Consider the following 16,127-nt stretch of genomic DNA (forward strand, 5'->3'; position numbering starts at 1 on the left):
GTAAGCCGAACTCTTCATGAAGTTAAAAGTGGTACCAAGGAGAACATTGAGGTCATTTTGAAAAGGAATATCCCAACAGTCAAAACTCTTGTGACTGACTACGTTTTAAGTTGACTAGATATCAAGAAAAGTTTCCACAAAATATTCTTGTCTACATCTTTTAAATATTTCAGCCTGGGTGAAACACATAGTAGTCCAGTAGTTTTCAAAGGCAGATAATTTTCCTGAGTCACATGACAGTAAATGAAAACTTATAATGAAAACCAGATAAAACACTAATTGGAAAAAACCTACCTCTTCCTAATTACTCAATCACTTATATGGCTACCTTGCATCACATAAATACGTGATACTTTCAGACAACTTTTAATAGTTTTATGTTTTTAATAGCCTCAAACTCAGAATTAAAACTGTTTTACTAGCAAAGCTAAATTGTTTGGAGGAGTCACAAAAGAAAAGATAGATTCTTTCTCTATGAAGAGAATATCAATTTTATTTTAACTGTGAATGATATATCCAACAAACACAGGCGATTATTCTACTATAAGTTAGCATAAGTTAATGCAGATGAACTGAAGAGATATCTGCATTGTTAGGTATCACTAACAATATAGTTAAAACTGCATAAAATGTAAAAACTCCAGCAGAAAACTTTGGTCTTCCAATACCAAGAAAAGAAAAAAGATCTTCCTATATGCTTCTACAAAAAAAGGAGGGTTCCTTTAAAAAAAAATTACATGAAAGATGTGTGTTAAGCTATTTGGGGCATCATTATTATTTGAACAGTGTCCTACGCAAATGAAGAACAGACTGCCTTTGAGCAGACTGCAATCTCAAGACACATAAGTAACAGCCTGACAGAAAATATTAAGTTGAATATATCTTTAAGGTTCATTTTTCTATCGTTGTTTGCTAGGTTATACAATCTTAGATTTCTTCTGTATTTTGGCTGAAATCACCGAGCCAACACAGAACTAAAGAGCCATACTCCTCTACTACAATGCTCCAAGCAGATTTCAATTGCTACCTCTATATAAAAAGGCTCCCAAAGACACATTTATCTGAGATCAAACTAAGACCTTACGGTCAATTTTAGGGGGTGGAGAACAAATGAACATCCCCTTGGTGTGCATTTCCCCTGCAGGAAACACCCTAGTGACTGGACTAGTTAATGATTCAAAGGATCAGAAACGTTTCCTAAGCTAGCTACCAGGCACTGAACACCCATATACCTCAACAAAAGCTGCCAACTTCTCATGTAACTTTAATCCAGCACAGTTACTGAATTAACAGGGGTTGCCATTATAGTGGATAGCCTGAAATGCTATCGAATTCATTACACTATCACTGCACAGCTTAAGCATAAGCAATTGCTCTGATTCTATAGTCCTACAACAACTCTTACAAAATTGTACTCACTTAGATATAAAGGATGTTAACTACAGCTCTACCATCATGATTTGTGTTTTCTAAATGAAAACACTAACAAATAGTGACCTGAAGCAAGCACTACTAAAGCACAAAATTAATTGTTCCCAAAATCCTATGAAAATCTACTAAGAAAGATTCTTTCTTTGTATTTCTGTTCACAAAAATATCACTTATAGTATGTTAATATTCCAGACAACACTATTCTTCCCAAATAAGACCAGTAAGATGTTTGGCAACTTCAATATGACACAAGCTTAACATTATTTCAAGCTCGTACAATTGATGACTGGGCTCAGATGCCCCAGAAAGGTCAATTATCCTCTTTAAATAAGTTACTAGAACTCATATTCTTCCCCTAGCCTGGTCTTCTTCATGTGTGATTCAAATGTCAGTTGTCTGATTTAATCAAATATAACATCAATACGTGACTCAAACACCATAAAAAATGAGAAATGTTATTTGAAAAACAATACTAAACATCAGTTCTGGAGATCTTCACGTCTATACAGAAACCTTCGAAACTTTTATCCAAAATGTTGTTAAAGCCACTCAAAGACACTGGCAAAAAAAACACAGCATCACTGAGTGATCTTATAACCTCGACGTCCTCACGTAAAGATTTTCCTTCCTCTTCATTAACCAAAATTTATCCCAAGGAAAACATAGATTGAACCTCCTGCTGCCACTACAGCATTTCTTCATCTTTATCATGTATTATTTAGCACAATGCACTTAAAACTTTCTTTCTAACCTGTAAGACAGTGTTAATGACTTCAACGTGCAACAGCACTTGCAAAGAGGAAGATATCTTAACTTCTTCTTCTGCCACTCCAACCTCCATTAGCCTCTTCACGAAGAAGTACGGCCCTTCATTAGCTGCAGAATTCTTCCACCTCTGGCCCCTGCTATCAAGACCAGGCTACTGCTAAATTCTCCCATAACAGGGTTTTTACATATATCCCAAAGAACTGCAACATGCAGTCCTTGATAGACATTGTCCATAACCTGTTCCAACAAGACTGCTTCAGCAAAGCAGATTTGAAAAAGCAGGTTTATTGCCCTCTGTTTTAAAGGCAACCACAGCATGGAGCTTAAAGGAGAAAATGAGAAAAAGCAGCAGCAAAAGTGATTGGCACACTTGGTGTTTGCGCAGGGATTGAGGACCCAAGAACCACCAGTGGATGGCTAAAGCTAAAGGAAGACAACAACAAGCAATCAATGTAAAATTAACAAAGCAAACAGCAAAGGGAGGGAACAGAGCTGTATTTAAATGGGTGAATTAGAGAGCTTTTTGTTACTCAGATCACAACTACTGGCTCATAAGACCACAAACATTTAACACCCAACCCAGGGCCGCAACTTGGATGTGCCAAGGATCAGGCTGGTGCCTCCAGGCTTGGGGCGACACCGGATAGCGGGGTAGAAGGGACTGCTTTCACCAGTTCGACAGCACGCTGACCTGAAGACCAGATCAAGCCTGAACTCTAAAACGACCTCTGGCATCTGGTTTGTTTCTATGTATGATTCAGACCGTTTGCTCCGACCTGAATCTCCACTGCAGGACCTTTCACAGCTCATTTCCTGCTTTCTAAATTAACACAATTAGGCTCACCTGAAAATTTAAGGATACTGTAAACCCTTTGCATTTACCGTAGCTTTTCTGAGACAAAAAGCTTATTTTGTAGGACACTGGCTAAGAAGAGTTATTCTGGGAGCAAGGGGAATGCTTCTGTAATGACAGGCTAAGAGGATGAATTTTACATTTTCAGGCATAAATTCTTAATGAAGTTAGAGCATGGGATAAGAATAGACTTAACAAAATAAGCCACAGTACAGAAGAGACATGAGAAATCAAACAGAAGAGACATGAGAAATCAAAGCCATGCTTAGGAAACACCATGAGTGCTGGTATACATCCAGTTTTAAAGGTAGAATTATGACCTAATTTGGCCATAAATTTTTAACAGAAGTAGAATATGAATCTTCACAGCAAAAGCTTGAGCTTTTAATCTTAAAGTCTAGGAAGGCCATGATAACATATCACCAACCAACAGGCAAACAAACTACTCAAGGTTGTGGGCCTCCAAGAAATATATAACGTACACGACAGAATGAACAAGCCCAAACACCAATTTCTATGCAACTACAGACTGATACACCCCTATAAGCTGTTTTACACTAATACTGGAAAACCCACAAAGGTGACACATTACAAAAGCAACATTCCTGAAAATATACATAATATTTAGAAGCTCTTCTGACAAAGATATATATTTTATATACAGGACTTCTAAGTTGCATGTCCTTCTATGTATCAGTAGGGATGTATTTGTTAGAGCTCTAGAATACAGGAACAGATTTAATAATTTAAGATAAATTTGCCCAAACTGAATCCTCTGCTTTGAAATAAAGTACAGAATAGACAGATATGGAACTCTCAATGATTTTTGCATTCTCCAGAGAAAAATCTATTTTAAAATACTAAAGCCACAATGTTTAAGTTTGCAATGCTAAATCTTACTACACTCAACTGTAACACATTAAAATGGCACAAACAAATCAAAATAATATAGCTAAAATCTAAAGTATATAACAGAATTGCTCATTTTTTAAATAAATATGACTTATATAGATAGCCCGCCTGACCAATGACCTTTTAAACCATTTCAGATAAAAAGAAAAATGTTGATAAATGGAAATATTCATTTTATACTCATTCTCATTTCTCTTTTTCCAAATTTTGATTAGCAGATCTAGCATTATACAGATTTTGTAGTTGAGGAGACATATAAAATTTAAACAAAATGTATGCTATATAAAATTGGAACTAGTAATAAAAGAAATAATATTTCCAGGGCCTCAAATTATTTTGCATAACACACAAACTACCAAACAAACTGATAAGCAGAGACATCATAGATCACGCATGCAAATGACCACCTGCACGTCCAAAGAACGTACTTTCTGCAGAGAAAATATGACTTGCAAAATTAATAAATGAAGTATTTTTCACAATACCGACTACTTACAACAACAGTACATAAAAAACAGACTGTGGCCTTCTGCGATGTAGTCTGCAGATGCCCTTATTTTTAAGAAGAGGAGGAAAGTTGCAGAAGCGACAGGTCACAGTTTTATGATCCATCTTGATGTTAGAAGAGGCTGCGCACACGGGGTGCAGGCTGGAACACGTCCCCATGGGCTGCTCCTCTGTGTCAAAGACGAATGCAGCTGTAATCAACTCCATTTTGTTCAAATTAATTGCAAGTTCTCTAAGAGGGCAATGCAGACACTTGTGACTTAAAGGCCCACTTCTGGTCAATATCTGTGTGTTGGGAATCTTCCAGTTTCTCAGAAAGAGAATGGACAAACAGCTGCATTACAATGAAGTGTGGAGGAAAGCTGAGAGGGATTTTCACAAGATTTCTTTTGGTTAAAGTTTTTTGTCCTAAAATTTTCCTAAGAATTATAATTTGACCTATTCTATTGTTATTTTAAGTATCTCATCTATTGGCAAATAAAACTGAGAATTACAGGAATAAAAATAGGAACAATATGCTAGCACAAAAAATAATCTTCACCTTCTCAGGCGAGCTATAACAGAAACAGACATTATCACTTCTACTCGTGCAGTGGGTCTTCCAATAGAATCAATAGTATTGTGTACACAACTTTTTATTTTAGTGTTTATATAAATAAATGTCTATCTCAGCCCAGAGATGTGACAACGCTCATTGCACAGCAAGTCTTTCCCAGATGGCTGGATCAATAACATCCCTGCTTTAAAGGCCTGAAGGTCTAGAGAAAGGAAAGGAGCAGGGAGACAGAAAGGAAAACAAAAGCACACAGAGCTCTTTCACCACAAAGATTACTGTTTGAAGATTTTATTTTAGAACATTAATAATTCATAATGACAGTGTAATGTAAACTAGGTCAGAAGATTATGCTCTCAAGTACCACACAAGGGATTGAATGACAGAATAATAACCACTAGCCAGAGTAGCAAAATTTTAGGAGATAAACAAGAGGAAGAGAGAACTTGGAGGACTAGAACAAGCATGCTTGAGGTAAAGGAACAAAAACCAGGAATACACAGATACTGAAGAAAAGGGGAGTTTGGATGCAGCCCATAGAACAGAGAGCACAGAAGGATACACAACAGAAGATGAAGCTCTGCTGCAGGCCTTCAGGCATGGTACAGTTTTGAATACGCAAACAAGAGCTTCAATTTGAGACAAAAGTTCACATAAATCAGGATAGCGAGACACTGCACAAATGCAATATGACTTTTGAAACTGGTGCAATGCTACCCTTAAATCTTCTTTACACTTAAGCCTTCAGGTTAATATTGATCCACTAAATGGTTTATCTATCTAAATTAGAAATTGCAACTCGTGGCTCTCCAAAGAGTTATTTCTTAAGGGAACAGATCTTAAAGAGATCTCCTGCTCATGGATCCGGTGCCAATGCTGTGCCATATACTCTCTGTTTCTCCCCAGCTCAAGTCCACTAAGCTGATACCAGGTACTCACTATCCATATATCTCCACTATTAGTGCTTCCGTACAGGATGTTACTGGGACTGTTCACACAGTCCCGATTTTCCAAGTCAAAACTAAAAATAGTATCTGATTGCCTCAAAGTATAATTAAAAACAAGTTTTGGAAAATGTATGGGACTGTCTATCAACAATAATAAACACATGACTGCCTGGTTAAGAATATACATTGCTTTCTCAGAATGATTCCCTTGCCAGGAATCTTTGAGTGCACAGGTTGTTTCTGTATCTGCATTCAAGATCAAAAGTCTTTGAGGAAGAGACTATGTGGAAGGAAGAATTTTGTACAGAACTGAGCACAGTAGTACTAAGTGAGGAATTCAGTGTTATTTAAGGATAAGGACAGAAAAAGAAAAGCTTCAATATTTACTACAATCTTTTAAGAACCTTCTGAGTTTTCATTCCACACTAGAAGTTGCTGGTTTGTCCCAACCATCCCAAACCCTTTGAATAGTGCAGGGGCAGTAAATGAGTCGTCTCATGTGCAGGTGTATCAGCATCACAGCCTTCAAGCACAATAGATGAAACAGTTATGAAGACATTCAGTTTATAGGAGAAATTTTTAGCAAACATTAAAGCTTCCCAACTTCTGAAGTCACAAGTACATAACTCCTGCCTGGGAGCCTCCAATTTCCCAGGTTAAACCACTGAGTTATCCTTTACAAGCTGTGTGTAGGGTAGCCAAATGGTGAGCCTGGAATGAGAAGAATTCACACCTCTGGCTCCACGCCCCAGGGTTTAACTCTTCTGCTACTGCCTCTCCAGGCAGGGCACAGGGATTTTAACACTTACAGTAAGTCTTCACGTATAAAAAATTATACCAGCCTGGCCACTACCCCTGAATATATCCAGCCACGTGGCAAGCACATGGCCAATTCCCAATCAGCATAAGAAAGACAAAGTTATCTGAGCCTGTTGAGTTTTAGGCATCACCAATATGTCCCTCCCCTGCAGTCTCCATTTCCTAGAAGGGAAAAACTATTCACAAGAACAGTAACTGGAAAAAGGAATAAACAGAAAAAATTCCATTAAAAAAGAAATGAATTCTGGGAAACTCATTCATTCAGTGTGAGATGTAGATTTCAGTTCAGTTGCCAAGAGATTACCTTGTCAAAAGTCACCATCTCACATAATGATACATTCACAAACTTGTTCTGTTACTCATTATCCTTGAATTGCTTATCTATATTGTTTCCAAAAGTGACATTACACTGTCTTGCAGTCAACTCTGCCCAATTATTTAGCACATTTAAGAAAGCAGAACCTGTAACAAATCAAACACTAAACCAGAAAGATATCACTTGCCACAAAGCCAGAACAGTTTCCAAACATCACTCAAGCTGAATATAGTCCTCTTCATTCATACTCTGGCACTGCTCAAATAGGAAATTCTAACTAATATAAACACTTAAAACCTGTATCAGGTGACTTCAAACTAAGAGGAAATTTAAGTATAGATAAGAAATTATCCACAACTCTTGACAAGCCTTGAGGTATTTAAAAATAAAAAAAATATAAAGACCTTTGTCAAGCTTGAATTCTGAGTTGTTGGGGTTTTTTCCTGAAAAATACATGGAATTTCTCCAGGTGCTGCCCTGCTGTGCTAAAATATATCTAGTCTTCCAAAGTCAAACCAGAGGTGATTTGGGGCAGTATGTGCCAAGAATACATTCTTATACTATGGAAGGGATTTCTGCACCTGCCTTGGAATCAAAGGACTGGAGCTTCAAAACACTCATCAAGACACACCAGCAATCCCAATACATAAGAAGAACTCAAGTCTAACAGGAGCCTCCATCCAAACAAGGCGAGAGCTCCATCCCTACCCCTTGGTGAAGGTGAACTGCCCAGGATATCCACCTGTTCTTTGCAACAGAGCTACTCACCGAGTACGCTGCACACCAAATCACAGACACACACTGAAATATGCCATAGCTCTGAATGTAGGTTTCCCTTCATCCACTACTACAGCTTACGCAAAAAAGCTTTTAAATAAAGGCAAGGAAACCTCCCACTACATTTGTTGAATATCTACACGTAATACATTCTTGTTACTTACCACAGTTATTGATTAAATGTTTGTTTCCTAGAATAGAGTTTTTTTTAATGTAAATATATTAATATATTCTTAAATTATATCACAGATGTCCATAAAATCCTAATTATATAAAACTCATAACATTGTAATTACACTTTGATAAGCAATTATGCACTATGCTCAAACACTGAGAGTTTTGGAGCAACATTAGATTTCCAATCTTGTTTTACTTAAATAAGACAGCAAGGACCTGACCACCATCACATTCAGAAATGGTGACCACATTTTGTAGAGACTAAAAAACAGCAAAATCTATGAAACTATTCTGAATCAGCAGACTTCACTAAGGCTACAATCTCCAAGGGAAAACTTTCCTTTAAAAATTATCTCCACCATACGCCACTGTAAGAACAGGTTTCACAACTGGCATGAACTCATGAAACCAAAATAGCATGAGAAAATATCCCTTGAATAATCCAGCTGAACCTAACTCTTCCTTTTTTGTTAAGGTAAACCAAATTCCCAGTGAGACTTCCCCTCAGAGAGGCCAGAAATGCAGCACCTGAACACACTCACCCTTGTTACCATAAATGAATCCATTTCTTGAAGTATTGAAGCCAGTCTAGATCTAGCTGGCACCGAGACAGAAAGTGCAGCAGTTTTTTAAAGCGGGGGGAAATGCATATTCCTTTAATCTCAAGGCCCACCACTTCTAAGTTACAACAATTAATTCAGGACATCTTGTAAGCAACTTGATATCGAGAACTGCTGTAAATCTCTATTTCGATGAAAGGACAAATACGGGTACACAAAGACTTGCCAACTCATAAAGAGACCAGCTGTGAAACATGGCCTCATTTTCCTCTTCAGTAATTTGACTTCCCTGCTACCCCCAGAAGGGCACAAGCCAGACCCCAAACATGAGAGCCAGTGCTTCAGTGTAATTTTGGACATGGCTCTCTTTTCTTCCTAAAGATTCACAACCTTAATTCCAGCCCACTGTTGCATCAACTATAGCAGTCCTATTTCACCTGCTATCAATTTTTTTTTATTGTAATCATGTCATTTCACATTTACTTTCATTCTTTTGAGATATTTACGTTATTTTCAGTTGTTCAAAGGCTAAATGTAAAATATTTTCACTCTTAATTAGATTAATTCTTTCAGAAACCATGAACTTCCATGCTAGCTGTGGAACACACTTGACATCAGATGCACCAACAGTTGTTCATCCGTCCACGTGAAAATATCAATGACACCATGAAAAATAGGCCAGAGGGGAAACAAACGTAGATGCTTGCAAACATGCAATATCTAGATGGTAAAAAATGAGAATGATTCAATATTAAGGCGTATACTTTTCTAGTTATGTATCCCACCAGCTCCTAGTATTGCTCGTATAGTCATGGAAATGAACAGCAGCCAGGCCAACCCAAGAGTGTTAAGCTGAGTAGATCAATGACGGTAATGACTTGCCAAGATGAACCTTTGCTCTAAGCAACCAGGAATGGCTCACTGGTACCGTAACCAAGTAAACAAAACTACAACAAAGAAAGATGGGATAAAACAGGATCAAGAGCTGCACAGGTGAAAGCAACAAGGATGAAAATAAAAAGTTATTATAGCAGAGCTAAGCTCTTACACAGAGCTATGTATCTGTGAAATCATCAACCATTCAGTATTTAGGGAGCAGATGGCTGGAAGGTCTCCATATGTGAAAAATATTATTATCAAGAAGAGTCCATAGTAACAGTGGAATATAACTTGACACTAAGACTTTTATATGAACTATTCTTAAAGAGAAAATGATTCACTGGTCCATGTCAAAAGCCTGAAGACTGAAGGATTCTCAGAAAGAAAAAAAAGATATAAATACCAAAAACAATCAATAATCATTAGATTATCTCTGCAAAAAGAACAGTTCTCAATTGACTTTTAACAGTAATCTAATTTTGATAATTACCATCTATGACTCTGTTAATGAGCCCTAATGCTAAACAGCATTTAGTCACATTTAAACGCCCTTGCAAAGGAACATTTTTTAATACTAGCTTTTAAATAACAAAAAATAATTTAAAATTATATTGATAAGACTGACACTGAAGTGTTGAGACTGCTCTTTAGTCACTGCCCTTCACTTCACTGCAAGTGCTGCCAAAATGAGCATCACAGTAAGAATTTCCAGTAAGTGCTGCCCAACATGCAGGAAAAGCGGACGGGGAATTGAGCAACCCCCTCCCTCTTCATAGCAGCACCCAATACACCAAGCACAGACGCAAGCGACATCCCTTTCCTTTGCTGACAGCCCGATTTCCACCCAACAGATGTAATACGTGTTACTGTCCATTAGAGGGACAGATGCCTAAAATAGCTCAACTTCACATTTTCTTGTTACTCCTAGCAGAGCTGGCCAGCAAGAGCAATCTCCCTCTGAAATAACAGTCTAGGTTCAGGGACTATTGCATTACCACTCGATGAGTAACTGAAATTCAAGCAGCTATATCCACACTGCAGCATTAGAACTTCAAAACCAGCCCTCTGCTGGCTCAAGTTTTAAGTAGGTACCACCGAGCTCCAATTTCATAACTGCACACACAAAGATCTCTAGCTCGTGTTAGCCATTGTCTGCGACTGCCTCACGAGGTGAGGTTTCTTCTTAGGGAAGAAGCTGAAGCTTCCCTTGGGGCTGCTGATGGCCCTACGTGTTCCACGGTAGCACAGCGTGGAGGAAGGGCTGCTCCCGAAAGTAAAACATCAGCCAATCTCTCAAACACTTCAACACAAACTGAGCTGGTTTGGACTTTTTCTGTTTACTCCTGTACTTTGTATTTAAGCCTGCTAACAACCGGCTTGATTTTACTCAGTAACCTTTGTAGGCCCTGTGTTTGAAGACCTCTGTAAGAAACCAATGTGCATTTACAGAGTGCAGTACTTTAGCGCACATCTGCTGTTCAAGGCACAGACAACCAGGAATTTGCATGCACACAATTTGATATTCTTCCCTACACGGGGCCTTAAACTAAACAGGAACTAGAAAGATTTCTACCAACTTGCAACATCAGCCTGAACAGTAAATGACTGGAAGTAAATTATAACCACAAGGCTGTTCCCTTCTGTTAGACGTTATTCTTTCAAACTACAAAGCTGGTAAGTTCATAAATGGTCACACCAACACCAAACTGTTAGAAAATCCTGGTCGATACACCCCTCCTTACCTCCACTGAAAAGGATGGCTGTAGCAGGGACTAGATGGATTGCTCTGGGCTTGTGAGTTCAAGTAAAATACTAGAGGAGAAGTAACAAGTGCACAGTCAGCACTAAACGGGAATTTAAGGTGCTGCAGACCTGGAGCAGATGTAGGAGAGAACATGTGCTGATGAACATCACTTCCTCGGCAGTGGGAGTACAAAGGAGAGGAGATTCTGACAAGGTACCACAGCAGAAAAAAAATAAGTCAGGGTCAATATCAAATATCACACCTTCTGTTTCAACAAATTAAAAATAAAAAAGATCCTTCTGAAACACAAGTTACGTATTCTTCATAAATGCAATCAACTAAGTCATCCTTTAGAGTAGTATCCAAACCAAAATGTATTTGTCAGTCAATACAATATTTAGTCAACGTTATTTTTTTCACTACGAAAATCTACCAATCTAGAAGTATCCAAACTCTTTTTTGTAGTGATTCCCAGGCTTTCTGGGACACAAACCACCGTCAAATCTTAACGTAAATTGAGAAAAATTAACAAAATTGCTAATGGCACCAGTAACAGACATGGACCGTTTACATCACAGCCTTCCCAATCTGGGAGTCGTGGTTCCACACCACTGCTGCGGCAACAACAGAAATACGCAACTGTGAAAACATGAATTACACGAACCATTAACTAGAAAACAACATTGAGCACTGACAATGTTTTACAAGAACAACTAATGAAGCCTGAAAGCAACACTGCAAAACGGCTTTATTCTAATTTTAGCAATGGGGAAACTGAGGCACAAAGAGGTTACGTGACTCATCCATAGCACATCCAGGAAGCTTTAGGATTACAGCTGCGGACACAGATTCCCAGCACTGTGCTTAGTTCTATAAAGTACACTGCTTTTGCAGGGTTGGAAGCCAACAAAGATTCATACACATGGAGAGCAAAGAAAATTTCTCAGAATAGCTGCTTTCCAAAGAGCTGCAGACAGACTTGTACATACACATAAAAAAAGGTTCTAACTTTATTGAACTACACACGATGAGACATCCTTCACTAGAAATAAAGTAAAAGTTAACTTACGAATATTGGTATTATAAAGTCTCTTTATGTGTTACAATACAAACTACTGCCACTGTATTTTTACAACCATAACTTTGATTTTGATTGAGGGATGAAAAAAGTTTCTATTTACCACATTTAAGCATAAAATCAGGCAAAAAGGAAATGTAAGACATGCTTCAGCCTTGTTCAGGATTCAGACATTTTACACTCAGTCCTGAAGTCAAGCATGTTTGTCTCTGTTCCTTGCTTTAAATTTCCTAATGAATCCAAATACTTATCAGTGACATTTACATATTGGAAATCCTCCCCACTAGCAATCTCTGCTTAAACAGCTCACGAGCTTTACAGCCCGCAGACAGAAAAGGTTAAGCCTGCCTTTTACTCTGCTACTCCCTTCACTGCCTATATGATAGATTCGTTTAGCCTCTTCTACATACACACATAGTATTAAATATATTGTTTCCTTAATTTTAACTAATTAAATAATAAATATAATGACAGCGTCATAAACAGCCATTTTCATTAGTAGATTTTAAAGCATTTATAAAGAACACAAGCATTAAAAAGGAATTGCTTGTTTAAATTTCATTTGTAGAAATACATGTGTACATGAAGATTTTTTTTGTTTGAATCTCAAAGCTTTCAACAGCGTTCTTAATTTTTAAATTAAATAAAGGTAGCAAAGATTCCTGTAGATTTGAACCCTATGATAGCTGTCTGGCAGATTATTAAAAGCACATTTTAAATCTGAACAGTGACTAAACTAGAAAATCAGAGTTACAAACATTCAGTTTTACTACATTAATTAATGCTTGGTACAAGACCTAACCACAACATAGCCCATTTAAAAACATTTAAATATTGCTCTATTTTGGCCATACTTTATGATAAATGCTCCACAAAAGTTAAATGTTAAAGCTTCCAAATGAAATTTTGTGTACAGCCAAATAAGCATGTCAGATAAAGAATGTTCTAACAAATAAAGGCCGTGTGTATAGGCCATAGAAAATTCTAGCTTGTTTTCTTCCCTATTTCAATTAGGAATGTGTAAGTGCAATGTATTTTTCAGAACAATCCTTACTGGATCCGCAGAGATGGGGCTCCAAGCCTCTCTTTCCTCCGTTTCATCATTGTGCTGATATACTACGTCTCTTCCTAGCGTAAGAGGCTTAGAGCTGGGAAGGAAAGCCCACCGTTATCAGTCCAACGCAGAGAACAAAACAATCACTGCAATTCCAAGCTCTTCACGTACCCCCAGTGACACAAAGACCTCAGGAGTTCAGTAATGGTCCAGATTAATCACACAGCTCATGTCAAAAACCTAATTATTTAAAAAAAAAAAAAAAGGCAAAAAACAAACAACTTTCCATGAGTCTATTAATAGCATCCAGAGAAAGGAAACGAAGCCCACCAGTACAAAACAAAGGCACAGAGAAGCCCAGGACACAACCCAGCCATGTGAGCTGTCAGCAGCCAGCAATATAGTCCCCATTTGCTGAGCCCACGGCAAATCAACGACAAACTTGTCCTGGGCTTCACCGAGCAGCAACAGTCGCTCTCACCAAATCAAAAGGAAAGCATGAAGCCAACAGGAGCGATGGCACACTTGAAAGGTTTCTGGCAGAAATCTCACATAGCAGCTTGAAAACTCACAGTGCGATAGGAATGGAGTTGCTGCTCCCACCCAAAGCCCTTGCAGAGTCATCCGTGGTGCAGAGAGCAGCTGTTCTCGGCTGGCAGGGGAACATGTGAACCAGTCCTTTTCCAGACATCAATCCCCTGATTGAAGAACATGCATAACTTCAATCTCAAAACATCTTCCTGGGACTCCCAAGCTGTGTTTCTGCTACAAACTTCATGGATTCGAGCACTGAAAAGACAGCAACTGCAGCAGCCTGGGGAGCCAAATGCTGGACGAGGGGCTGAGGGGGAGGAACACTTTCACGAGGATACGGTGTTCCCTTGTACAGTGCAAGTCTTGCATTTTTGTTTGCAAACGGCAATTAGCTCAAAATCAATGCCATACTATCAACAAAACTCTCCTAAAATAATGTCCAACTTTTTTTAAATGTGTATTTGTAAGAAGGTAGCTTTCCCCAAAAACATTCCAAAGCTCTATCTTGGATAGACTTTAGAGTGTTAAAGACTGCATTTAGGTAAAGACAGCTGTTCACAAGTACTCATCAACCAAGTCAAATTCCAGATTACAACTCCTATCTTCAGATCCCCCCATGATGCAAATCACAGCAGGGGTGCCTCACACCACAGGATCACAACCTGTCCACAGCCATTTCCCATCAGGAAAGCGAACTGCCAAGTCTCACAAGTACAGCCAGGGTGCCCAGGGTGGCTGTTCCTTAAAACACCCAGTGACAGTGCCCCACCACACCATGCCTTCGGAGTAAGAAAGGAGAGCAAGCAACAAAAGCTACAGATTTGGTATGTTATGTCTAGTTTCATTATACAATAAGAAGCTGGTTTAAGTAGTGGAAACTTCATAATAAAAACCACACAAAAGACTTTTCTCACTTTTAAATCCTTGATGAAAACCTCCATAAAGTCTTTGTTTCTGAGATTACAGTATATACAGGTCACTAAAATCCCCCTTATTCGCTAAATCGCTTCTTTTATAGAAACAACATTTTCAAATTATTTTTAAAGCCTAATATATGAACAGCAACGTTCCTACTGAGTCCTGCAGGAGGAATTCGGCACGTTCCACCTCCAGAGCCAGCCCCACATATCAGCTTAAGTGCACCGAGTTATTTTTGATCTACTGCTGGTGAGCTGCTTCTGTGCAGCTCAGAGGAGGATGGAGTGGTTTAGAAAATACCACCTCTTTCTCTCCCCGTCTATAAAAAGTATCACAAGCAGAAAGCATTGGATGCAGGCATTATTTCTAACTCTCATTTCCAAATCCAAGAAAGAACAGAGAGCAAAATTAGCCAAACTCCCTACTCCTTTTCAGAACCGTTTACTCCATTTCCAGCACTTTGGCTTCTCCACACTAGAGGCACCGCACTTGCTCCTGGCAGGGAAACGGTATCGATTGATCCCCAGCAGAAATGCTTACCCGCCAAGATGAACAGACATGGAATGATATACTCCATTTCTCTGCAGATACAGAGGAAATTCCCACTGCACCTGAGCACGGCAAGATAAAGACATAAACCAGCACTGAAGGCCAGAAATATTTTTTTTCCTGCCATCAAACTTGTTGTTGTTTCCAAGGTCTAAGCATTAAAAAGAATACAAGCAGAAACTGATAAAAACTGGTATTCAGCATATCCTCCCAAAGAAATTCCTTGGCGTGTTTGTGTGGTGTGTTACTGTCGGGGAGCTGGAGGCAGATTTAACAAATTATGATGAAGATTTGTTTAATGAAACACCCTATGAAATGTCCAGGGCTGTAGTACTAAACCTTCAGAGGTTTACAAGTACAAGTGGAAGGCACAGAAGGAGGGGGAGAAAGAGAGAAAACAAGCCCCAGAGTGGGCATAAATTGCCTTAAAAAGAGATTAGAAGGAATAACGACTACCATAAAAGCCTTGCAAACATCTTTAGCAAGCACTATTGTGTTGCTTACCACATTTCATATAGACAGACATAAAAACTTGATGTAAATATTATTTCTTATCAGCACCTTACAAACAGCAGTTTGCAACATTTGATTTATTTAAATGTGTATTTTGACTGGATATATTCTGGATTATAACTATTTTTCATATTTCTTATGCCTCCATGTTCTTTTTCCATATGTACACAGACTTTAAAAGTATATTCAATACAGATGGTTGATAGCAGGAAAGAATTGACAAAAATAACTTGCATCT

At 38.4% G+C, this 16,127-nt stretch overlaps 1 protein-coding gene across 10 annotated transcripts in view; it reads right to left on the minus strand.

Annotated features, from left to right (window-relative positions):
• MAST2 (microtubule associated serine/threonine kinase 2) overlaps positions 1–16,127 on the minus strand; it is a 196,705-nt gene that overhangs the window by 88,133 nt on the left and 92,445 nt on the right. Inside the window, exons 1-3 of one of the 10 annotated variants that reach the window (XM_054073779.1) lie at positions 13,948–14,066; positions 13,376–13,615; positions 11,242–11,448 (exon numbers count right to left, since the gene is read on the minus strand). The exons of the other annotated variants lie outside the window; for them this stretch is intronic. Coding sequence (XP_053929754.1) covers positions 11,242–11,448; positions 13,376–13,425 — 257 coding nt within the window. The 5' untranslated portion in view covers positions 13,426–13,615; positions 13,948–14,066. Of the gene's footprint in view, positions 1–11,241; positions 11,449–13,375; positions 13,616–13,947; positions 14,067–16,127 lie in introns of those variants that run through there. 10 annotated transcript variants of the gene reach the window in all.

This window comes from Cuculus canorus, chromosome 8 (genome assembly GCF_017976375.1).
Source record: "Cuculus canorus isolate bCucCan1 chromosome 8, bCucCan1.pri, whole genome shotgun sequence".
Taxonomy (NCBI): Eukaryota; Metazoa; Chordata; class Aves; order Cuculiformes; family Cuculidae; genus Cuculus; species Cuculus canorus.